The sequence below is a fragment of the Glycine soja genome, chromosome 14, assembly GCF_004193775.1.
Source record: "Glycine soja cultivar W05 chromosome 14, ASM419377v2, whole genome shotgun sequence".
Lineage (NCBI taxonomy): Eukaryota > Viridiplantae > Streptophyta > Magnoliopsida > Fabales > Fabaceae > Glycine > Glycine soja.
Genome location: NC_041015.1, coordinates 5,416,318 through 5,427,702, shown reverse-complemented (window position 1 = coordinate 5,427,702; position 11,385 = coordinate 5,416,318). Strand labels below are relative to the sequence as shown.

Below are 11,385 nucleotides of genomic sequence, written 5' to 3'. Positions count from 1 at the left end.
TTAAAAACATAATTGACATATCAAATATATATATACTTCCAACCAGTGCTTCGTACAGACCAATCATAGAAAGATTAATGTTTAATTACAATTTATGTTCTTTTAAATTATTAAGTTGCGTCGTCTAATTTTGGGATTAATTATGCACTGCATCTCTAACAAGGAACAATTAATTGTCGTCTCTTCTATCGCATCCCCAACATATATATATATTGACGGTTCCATGCATGAGCATAAGCAGGGCAGGGCTTGGCAAGGCCGCAAGGAGTTGTGGCTACCCAATTGGCCCCTTCCAGAAACTTCAGCAGCAAAATCATAAGGTAGAAATATGTGTAAAAAAACGAAGAAAAAGATATTATATTCACTTTATATTAAAAGGTTGAGAAGACATAAAATCGAATAAGTTCCAAACACGGGTTGACAGGCCACTAATTCTGTGGAACAAATAATCATTGACTTTGAAAATCATAAATTGATTTCACATTGCTTATCAATCAAATCATTATACGTTTAAACATTTATATGCATGGACGTCGTCAATAATCAGGACAATACACGCCAAGAACAAATTGACGCCTTTGGGGTCATTTTCTACCCAGTCCTAATTTACATTTGTCAATTATTCTTGATTACGGCCATATACTCCAAATATTTATTAAGTCCAAACTCCTTAATTATAATTAACCATCACATTAACCATGGAATCTTATAGTAGATTAGTAGTGTGTTCGTGCTCCATGCCTTCTATATATTATCCGGCTGCTTATTAGCACCTTTATTTATTAATTTATTCTAATAAGTTTTACGGTAAAGTTTATTAATTTAAATTTATTAAATTAAGTGTTTATAAACTATTATGAAGTACATCAATCCTTCAATTCGTTATTAATATGAATGATTTATAGGTCCTTAAATCACGTGGATGTGTTGATTTTGTTGGCATTCTTGTGAGTTGAGTTTTTCACGAGTAAGATAATGTATATTATTATCACAAGGAAAGACATATATTCTATTATTCTTTTTTTATTTATTAGCGAGGACGAAACCATTGTTAAAGTCATACAAGGAGTACATCAACTCATTGCAAAGAATCATCTACTACATTAGCTAGACAATACCTTTTCAAGCATTGTCTTATGATTGTTCCACTGAGATTATGAGCTCTTCTATACATTTAGGAAAACAATAAATATTGCTCTCTAAATATCAGTGGTAAACATGGATGCTTCTTCAACAACTCTACCCCTATAAATAAAAGTATTAGTTTATTTATATACATTTCATATATATAGATTGAAGTTAGAGATGGATCATTGGATCAATGAATCTTACTGTCCTGACTTATAAATATTCATTTTTTTATCAGAACTTATAAATACTCCAGCACATGAGAAAGATATAAGTAAATAAAAAACAAAAATTAACACTGTGTTTGGAAACACGTTGCAACCGCATTCAATGGTAAAATTTGACATTCCGATACAAAAAAAAGCCAAAAAAACCGTGTGTTGCTTATGCTTTGCATTGACTTCAACACTATGACAAACACGCATTAAACATTTATGTCTTGCATACAACAAGCAATTATTATTTTTCTATCAATTCTGAAAAGCAATAAGTTATATAATCGCTTACCTTTCTTGATGTTGTTTATCATAAAGAATATATATGTCCTCCAAAAAAAAATAAGGATTTATGAAGTTTTACAAGAAAAGAAGAGAGATAAATGTAGCCAAAAACAACTTGCCCGAAATTATACAATACAACTATATATGTTGGTACCTAATGCATATATATGCATTCCGGCAAGTCATTCTTGGCTGCAAATCACTCCCTGCCTCTTCTTGCAAACACTCTAAAACCAAATGGGGAGAGATGGTTTATGCTATGGAAATCCATATTTCTGTATGAACAATTAGTGTCCAATTTTTTGTGGTTCAAAATGAGGCCTTACTCGCGAGCTTATATAGAAGGGATCAATGGTAATGCAGGGAAATGGGAGCGATCATTCCAATTGAGTGGCATTGTATTTTATTATTCTCTTATGTTTTTTCCTATCTAGCTAGATAACTTTCCATTAGAAAGTGTTTGCATGCAACCAAGAGAAACTTGACACAAAGAATAAAGCCTTTATTAATTTAAGGGCGGTTGATACGACTTTGATAGCTCACAATATATAGAATAAAGCTGTCTGCAAATTGATTTGTTTTTATGTGTATTAAAATTAAAACTGGAATAGAATCTTAGTGTGTCTCAAGGAGATAGATATTGAACAAAGGGGTATGGTATGGTGGAATTGCTGATAAACAAAATGATATGGTGGAATTAATGCTTCAGCCGTATTGATTTTGATAAAATTAATTTTAAATTGTTAAATTTAATTAAAATATATGTATTTAACTTTATTTATTTTACGTGTTATTAGATTCATCTTATGAGATATTGTCATCTCATTTAAAATATTATAAAATAATAGCAATAAAATTAAATAAGAGTTTAATGATATGCTTTGTAACTATAAGATAATTTATATTTTCTTTTGATTACAAATAATCACTTTTAAGATAATTATTATAAATATTAATAACTTATCGTATATGTTATTTTATGATTGAATAATGATATACAATTATTTTATTATGAATTTAAAGTCTATATATTGACAATATAAAAAAAATTAATTTATACTATCAATACATAATTCTTTTTCTCTTTTATTATTAATGCACAACTTTTTTTCTCAGAAAATAATGTTAAAAAACACTATTTTATTAAATCATAGACTTATAAATCGTCTTTACCTGCCATTTTCATTTTTCATTACAGCCGTTTCATCTCACCATAGAAGCTATTGATGCTCAAAGAAAATTATCATACCCTACTCATCTATTCATCAGCATAATCAGGACCTGAGTCAGCGGAAATAACTTATAACAATAAAAAAAACAGTAGATTTAAATATATAAAAACAAAAAATATAAGGTTTTTTATATTTTTTTTGTAAAAAAAATATTTATGATTTTTTAAATGAAAGGATAAACTTGCATCCCTCACTAATGTAAGATGGTGTTTGATTCCACGATTCAATATCAAGACTTCCTCTCACATAAATTACGTTCAACATGCTTTGAAACACGTGATTTGTGTAAAACAAACTCATTGTAAGTAAACTCATGTGAATGTAAGGGTGTTGGAGGTGTCATTTAATTCAATTTTTAGATAAAAAAATCATTCAAACTAAATAAAATAAATATACACGTTTCATTCAATTAAAATATAACATTTGAATTAAATCAAATCAATCTTTTCGCTTAGATTTCATGGTTTTATTAATTTTTAGTATATTATCATAATTTAAATATATCAACTAAAATTACATAATTATTATATATGCTATATAATTTTAAAAATGAATTTTATTTTTATTAATTTTTTTAACATGTTTTAATTAAAAATTATTATATTCACTTTTATTTAAAATTATATAAAAAACATTACCAACTATTTTTGTAATATAATAGTAATTTGTACATCACTTAATATTCAACATTATTTTTAACAATTTTAGTACATCCTTTTTAACTTATGAAAATAAAATATACATTTTGATTATAAAACAAATATAAAGTAATAAATTATTTAACACTTATCATTAATTATCACAATAAAAAATCAATATAATTATAATATCTTATCTGTTTAATTTTTTATAATAACATCTAAAAATTGAATAAAATTACAAAAAAAATATGTCATTTCTTATTTTTATGATTTTTAATTTTTTTGAATCAATTAAACGGTTTACAAATAATTTAGTTTGATTTTGAACACTCTATAAGAAAGCACAACAATGATCATTATAAATGATAGATAAAGATAATTATTTGATCTTTGATTCAATATAATGTTATTTGATTTTAATATGAAGAATGATATTTGAACATTCATTTCTTTCTAATCCTCTTTTTTGATCATAGGTATATTTTTGCTTTCACAAAATGTGTCTAATTAGTATCTCATGGTCTAATAGGTGAGCAAATATTTCTCATAGTAATAGTGTGGTAACTGACATAACGGAGTGAGGTAGCGGAGGATGGTTGGCGGGCGGCAGCTGGCATTTGAAAATGTAGCAGTTGGCGGCAAGTGCAAGTGTCTAGTTTTCTTAGCGAAGCAATGTTCATCAAGCAAGACGCTCCAACAGGTTCACGCCCAAATGGTGGTGAAGTCCTCCATCCACAGCCCCAACAACCACCTTCTCTCCAAGGCCATACACCTCAAAAACTTCACCTATGCGTCCCTTCTCTTCTCCCACATCGCTCCCCACCCCAACGACTACGCCTTCAACATCATGATCCGCGCCCTCACCACCACCTGGCACCACTACCCTCTCGCCCTCACCCTCTTCCACCGCATGATGTCCCTCTCCCTCTCCCCAAACAACTTCACCTTCCCCTTCTTCTTCCTCTCCTGCGCCAACCTCGCCGCCCTCTCCCCCGCCCGCGCCGCCCACTCCCTCGTCTTCAAGCTCGCCCTCCACTCCGACCCCCACACCACCCACTCCCTCATTACCATGTACTCACGCTGCGGCCGCGTCGCGTTCGCGCGCAAGGTGTTCGATGAAATTCCCCGCAGGGACTTGGTGTCGTGGAACTCCATGATCGCCGGGTACGCGAAGGCAGGCTGCGCCAGGGAGGCCGTGGAGGTGTTTGGGGAGATGGGGAGGAGGGATGGGTTTGAGCCGGATGAGATGAGCCTGGTGAGTGTGCTCGGGGCTTGCGGTGAGTTGGGGGACTTGGAGTTGGGGAGGTGGGTGGAGGGGTTTGTTGTGGAACGTGGCATGACTCTTAACTCGTATATTGGTTCTGCTTTGATTAGTATGTATGCTAAATGCGGGGATTTGGGGTCCGCTAGAAGGATCTTTGATGGCATGGCTGCAAGAGATGTCATCACGTGGAATGCTGTTATATCAGGGTGAGTCAGTATGTTGTTCAAACTAACTCTTACCAGAGATTAATCTGTTTAGATAAAACTTCTCCTTAGGCATTTGGGAGAAGAAAATAAGAAAGAAAAACGAAATAAGCTTCTCCAATGAACTAAACTTAGCTTATGCATAAGCTAATTTATAGAAGTTCTCCCATTTTGCTTATCCAAAAGCTGAATTAAACTATTTTACGGAGAAATTTATCCATGTCTTGTATGGCTTGTATGAGCATTATCATATATGTATGGATGTGCATGTAGGGTTAGATAGTGGGTTTGAGTATGCTTTGTGCATGTCAAAGAAGTGCAGGCAGAGACACTTCAAAATAGTACCTGTGTCATGTCAAATACTTCATGGAGGCATGGACAATTTGAATGACCCTAGGTTCATTTTACTTGTTTTATACTTTGATTTTCAAAGTTTAATACCAGAACTTCCGTGAATAATACAATTATTAGATAAATTCTATCCATGTCCATATTATGCTGTTTCCACGTCACGGGTCGTATCCATGGATCTGTCTTGGTTTTCCTGCAAACTCAATTTATTTTTATTTTTAATTTATCCTGTGATTTTCACATCTTGACAGATATGCTCAGAATGGAATGGCGGATGAAGCAATCTCTTTATTCCATGCTATGAAGGAGGACTGTGTTACTGAAAATAAAATTACCTTGACTGCAGTGCTCTCTGCATGTGCCACCATTGGCGCTCTAGATTTGGGGAAACAGATTGATGAATATGCATCGCAACGAGGATTTCAGCATGATATTTTTGTGGCTACTGCGTTAATTGATATGTATGCTAAGTGTGGGAGTTTGGCCAGTGCACAGAGAGTTTTCAAAGAAATGCCCCAAAAAAATGAAGCTTCTTGGAATGCAATGATCTCAGCACTTGCTTCTCATGGAAAAGCCAAGGAGGCGCTATCACTATTTCAGTGCATGTCAGATGAGGGTGGAGGTGCCCATCCTAATGATATAACATTTGTAGGGTTGCTTTCTGCTTGTGTGCATGCAGGCCTTGTTAATGAGGGCTATAGATTGTTTGATATGATGAGCACATTGTTTGGATTGGTACCAAAAATTGAGCACTACTCTTGTATGGTTGATCTTTTGGCTCGTGCTGGTCATTTATACGAGGCCTGGGATCTAATTGAGAAAATGCCCGAAAAACCAGACAAGGTTACATTAGGTGCTCTGCTTGGTGCCTGTCGAAGTAAAAAAAATGTAGATATAGGTGAACGGGTTATACGGATGATTCTGGAGGTGGATCCTTCAAATTCTGGGAATTATATTATCTCATCAAAAATATATGCAAATCTGAACATGTGGGAAGATTCAGCAAGGATGAGATTGTTGATGAGACAGAAGGGTATTACTAAAACTCCTGGTTGTAGCTGGATTGAAGTTGAGAATCACTTGCATGAATTTCACGCTGGTGATGGTTTATGCCTTGACTCTATAGATCTAAGTAACATTATTGATTTGCTCTATGAGGAACTCAAAAGGGAAGGGTATGTCCCAAAAGTTGTTGAATAGCTTTATGAGTTGTGTGGAGCTAAAGATTGTTTTATTGGAAGTTTTCGAGGTGAGGAATATTGGATCAAGTGGCACTCAGCTGTCTCAGCTCAATTATTCAATATTCATGTTTATTGGATTGGTTTCATCAGGTAAGTGTGATCAGACAGCAAAATTAATGTATAGTGGGAACCATAGTTGTTTTTCTAGTGATGTTTATATTCTTTTGTGCATGAAGCTCGGATATAGATCATTTTATGAGCCTCTGGCGTTTACACCAGATTAAATGTCATATAGAAATGAAAAGGAGATTCTTATGAAAACAGGTGTCGCACTGCTGCTGTCTTTTGGAGTATTCATAGGCATCTCTGCTCCAAGTTTTGACACTCCAAGAAGTTTTTCACTTTTTGAGTTGGGGAAAATAAGAGAACATACTTTGCTTCAGAAGAACAAGATTTTGCATTGATCAGGCAAACATTTGTGGTCAGTGGGATCCAACAATTGATCTTGCTTTTATGGAAGCAACAGTAGTTCTACGATATTAGCAAGATCATAAAGAGTATATGAAAATTTTAACATTCCATATTTATATTTGATATTCACCAGTGGTGATTTAGTTAGGTAATTATAGTATGGAAACAAAAAATTATTTTACAGATAAGATGGAATAAAGATTTTTCCTTGGCCATCAATGCACAGATTCAATGGAGATTGTTTGCTAGTGGAGGTGATAGGAGTGTAAGCAAACAATTTATCACTTTCATTTCTTTTATGTCCTTATTTATTTTCTACTTTCATTTTCTTGTTCTATAATGCGATAAAATTATTCAAAATTATGAGATTGGTTTAGCTAGTGATATAATATTCATAGTGGACTTTCATCGTACTTTTATGAGATTATTGGGCTTTCATTTTATGAACAACAAGTTGTTAACAAATAGAAATGCTAAATTTTATGAAAGCCAATTGCAAAATTTAAGTGTTTTCATTTTATGAACAACAAGTTGTTTTTCTTTCATATGGAGTTTTTCACTTATTCCTACCATGATTTTTGTTTTCATTCTGTTCTATCATTGTCACGTATATTCAGTATGTATGATTTTGGTGAAATAGTTTAGGTTTAATGTTCATGCATCTCTAATTTAAATTTTTACACTACAACCAATGAAAAATTACTATAAAAATGAATTAACTGACTACTTACAGTGGTTTATAATTAGATGAAAATGCACGATCGCTCATCCTAAAATTGGTTGTCCAATGATTGTCAAGGGAAACATCCAATAGTTCAAACTTAATGGGCCCTAATATGATGCTTCACTGTTACCATGCTTTTTCTAATGGTACCACCGTTGTTGTCAAGGCCCAAAGTTCAAACGTGAAATCACGTGTAAAGGGGCCATGACTGAATGCGACTTCACGAGATTATTCTTGATAAACGACGTTGAAGCAATTACCCACCGCCTTGTCATGGATCTGACTGCAGCTAATTATTACCAAAACAATCTTAACCACAGGCTTCCTTATCTAAATTGTGAGGCCCGGTCTTTTTTTTACTATTAGTGAGACTTGTCGAGACACGATCATGGTAACCCCACAAAAATAACATTAAAATTAAAAATAATAAATATATTTTGTGGGAAAAAATGTTTATTTTTTAATTAACAAAATATTTTGATATAATTTATTATTTATTTTATTTTCTCTTCGAATCGTTCAAACAAACGAAGAGAAATTTTTTTTACTTCTTCTTATTTTTAATTCATTTAAACATATCTTTTATACTCTATTTCTCATTTATTTTTGTCCTTTTTATTTCTAACCTACACAAGTCATGTATCTTTAGAGGCTACATGTCTGCATTAGTTTTTATTGGGCTGGGCCTGTAGGTTGAGTCTTGACAGGGACAGCTGTCAGAGCCCAATTGGTGACTTTACCAGTTTTAAGCAAAAAAAAAAAGTTTTTTGAAAATATGAAAAATATAATCTTGTGACAGTGAAATAAGTTAGTTACTGACAACGAGCTTTCCCAACTACCGAACTTATACATAATATTCATGTACTTGGAAACCTGAATTAAATTTAAGTTTTTAATAATATAGTTATAGAGATCTAACAAGTAATAATACTACATGAGAATTTTGGGATCTTTCCATTGTTGTTCTACTTTTGTGGGACACATGTCCATGTTAAGTATAATCAGGTAGTGAGGTGATATGGTAGAACAGACCAAATTTGCATTGGAAGCACGCGAAAGAATATGCCAAAAGTTAGAAATGATTTCTATAAAGATATGGAAAGTCATTTGAGAAATAAATGATTGAAAGTAATGGAAGATACATATTAATGGCAAAATAGATTTTAGAAAGTGACAACACTTGAAGAGCAAATGAAAAATAGCATACTACATTCATGTACCGGGTTGAAATAAGTAGTTGAAGCACAAGTTTGAGAATTATGAAGTATTTAAAAGAGTTTCTTTGATTAAATTTATGAAAGTAGCTTATGAGTATGGAGGTGGAAAGGAAGTTGTAGGATGTTTTTATAAAGATAAGTTGTTGAAAATAATTAAAACGCATACCCACTAAGTCAGAAGCTATGTTATTATCGACCAATGACCCATTGTCTTGATATCTTGATTGAGTCAATGCCTAATTTGATTTTAATAACATTGCCAATTACATTTTGCAACTAATAAAATATGAACATCTACCAAAATGTTGACATAACAACATGACAATATTTGGGATGGGCAACAAATTGAGCAAGAAGGGTCAATTGCTAAGAGCATACCAATGCATGAAGATAGGAAACCAACTAGGTACAGAGAATAGCTAGTTAGGGATATAACTATTGGTTACCAATTATGATAGGAAATACAATGTACAAAATTCTGTCAGGATATGGAGTGTAAATATAGTATAATAAGTATGAACATAGCTTGCAAGATGTTTATACAGTTAAGCAAGAGGAGGTATTAGCTTATAAAACCTTTGACTGTTTCCATGGTTTGTAAGGGATGAGTATTCCTGGTAACCTATTTCCTCTTAATGAAGTTTCTTTTTGCTGATTTTAAAAAAAAAATACAAAGACTTGAGAGAAAGAATTTGTAGGAATTCAACAATAAATTTTCACCTCATTTATATTTCTTTAGTTCTTCTTTATCAAAGGAAATCTCATTACAACACTAATGATCAATAAAGGCCAATTTAGTGATTGATGTTTTTGGGTGCTAAAATATCAATTGTAGCAACTAATTTATAAATTTGGTTGCAAAATCAGTTATTAATTGTGGTTTAAATGACCTTGTTTATAGGTCACTATCATATTTAGTGACTGAAACTTAAATTTTTTTAAAAAATTTATTTATTATTATTTTAAACTCTTGAATAGGATACTTAAGATAGACAACTTTTTAATTTTAGATAGTGAGTAAATCATACTTGTAATTTTATTTCAGATAGTAAACTTTTTTATTAAAAGGTTTTTTCATGAGTGGGAATATAAAAAATCACACAAAGAACATATCACAATCTAACAAAAGAGGTCCATAAAGCATCATAAATTAAATGATGCGCAATAATTCAAAATCAAGAAGGCTGTAGAACTTGAAGATCCCTGTCAAGCCAACTAATCAGACTGGTTTTTTTATTAAAAAGTTTGTGTGGGCATTTCATCGTTATGCAACAAAATGTTATTTCTTATTTGTGGTTGTGGTCTGTGATTAAAACCTTTAACAACGACACAAAATGATTGTGTAACTGAATCTTATTCGTGGCCAAAGAGAGAGCGTGGGTGTAACCAACGTCAAAACTGTTATATATACAAAATTAATGCGTATATGTTTGTACTCGTGTGCACATATATGACACCTTCATGAGTGATTCTTAACTGTGCTGTGCTACAAAAAATCATCTTAAGGTATCTCTCACAAAATCTTGGTAACAGAGAGTTTTGGAGGATACCCTCCAAAAAATAAATCAGATTTCTGAATTGTGGTCACTATTGGCACTGTGTACACACAGAACTAACTAAGGAGCAGGAGCACAGTAATAAAGAAAAAATGGGGGAGAAAAGAGAAAGTTCATGAAGGCACAGGCTGAAAGTAGCTCAACATGCAAAAGGAAGGAGAAAAGGACAAGAAGAAAACGAAATATGGCTTAATAGAAAGTGCATGTTCTCTGTTTTTTCTTTAAATTTTTTCTTGAAGAAACCATGCGTCATAATATTTGTGTGATAATGTTTGCTATATATACCAAAAACACATGGGAATAATTTGTTTTGGTGCATTAATACGTGAGAATCAAATGAGAAATCTTTTTGTCCGTAACTAAATAGTGATTCAATGAAAAAGTGGCAATTAAGAAAAAGAATATCATTTATAAATTTTTTAAACTGATTGTTATTATTCGTTTTTTAAAACTAAAATAAATATACAGAACAATATATTTGAAACTGAGTAAATAAATGCTATCCAACAGATATCTAATCAAAGACAAAAAAAAGAAGTAACAATAATTAATCTCACAAATAGCATCATTTTGGGTACGAATTTTTTTAAATAGATTTTTTAATTTTTTTAATATTTGATAAAATTATTAAGTAACTAGAATTTTAATCCCTACAAATAATTATTTTTTTCTTGTTACAAGTATGGAAAACACAAAAAAAAACTAACTACAAATAAAAGTCACACCAATTAATAATATTTTTTATAAAGGAACATTTAATTAGCTCATAAGTTATTTATGGAGATAATGAGAGAAGAGAGAATAAAAAAAAAAAAAAAGTGTGTTAATTGAGAAAGTGGGGAGTTTGAAAGTGTATTGGGTGTTCATGAGTTAGATTGATTTAAGTCTAAGGTAAAATCAAACTCAAACTAGTCATG

At 32.1% G+C, this 11,385-nt stretch overlaps 1 protein-coding gene and 1 long non-coding RNA gene across 4 annotated transcripts; one reads left to right on the top strand and one right to left on the bottom strand.

Moving 5' to 3' along the window:
* Positions 1-1,005: 1,005 nt before the first annotated feature.
* LOC114384659 lies at positions 1,006-1,924 on the bottom strand. Its single transcript, XR_003660750.1, has 2 exons — positions 1,636-1,924; positions 1,006-1,245 (listed from the first exon to the last, which is right to left on the bottom strand). It is a non-coding gene; the product is annotated as an uncharacterized LOC114384659 (long non-coding RNA).
* A 2,103-nt stretch (positions 1,925-4,027) lies between these two features.
* Positions 4,028-7,295, top strand: LOC114383750 (pentatricopeptide repeat-containing protein At2g34400-like). 3 transcript variants are annotated; one of them, XR_003660595.1, is made up of 3 exons: positions 4,028-4,971; positions 5,571-6,650; positions 6,825-7,295. XR_003660595.1 is itself a non-coding variant. In XM_028343482.1 (2 exons), exons 1-2 carry the CDS (start codon positions 4,094-4,096, stop codon positions 6,517-6,519), a joined length of 1,827 nt encoding a protein of 608 aa, XP_028199283.1. In that variant the 5' UTR covers positions 4,028-4,093; the 3' UTR covers positions 6,520-7,295. The 3 variants fall into 3 exon arrangements, 1 of the variants encoding a protein (XP_028199283.1); XR_003660594.1 differs by having other exon boundaries at positions 6,737-7,295; XM_028343482.1 differs by having other exon boundaries at positions 5,571-7,295.
* Positions 7,296-11,385: the final 4,090 nt, after the last annotated feature.

Coding starts and splice junctions, on each gene's coding strand:
- LOC114383750 (XM_028343482.1), top strand. CDS start 4,094: ATGGTTGGCGGGCGGCAGCTGGCATTTGAAAATGTAGCAGTTGGCGGC. Junction 4,972..5,570: donor TGGAATGCTGTTATATCAGG/GTGAGTCAGTAT, acceptor ACATCTTGACAG/ATATGCTCAGAATGGAATGG.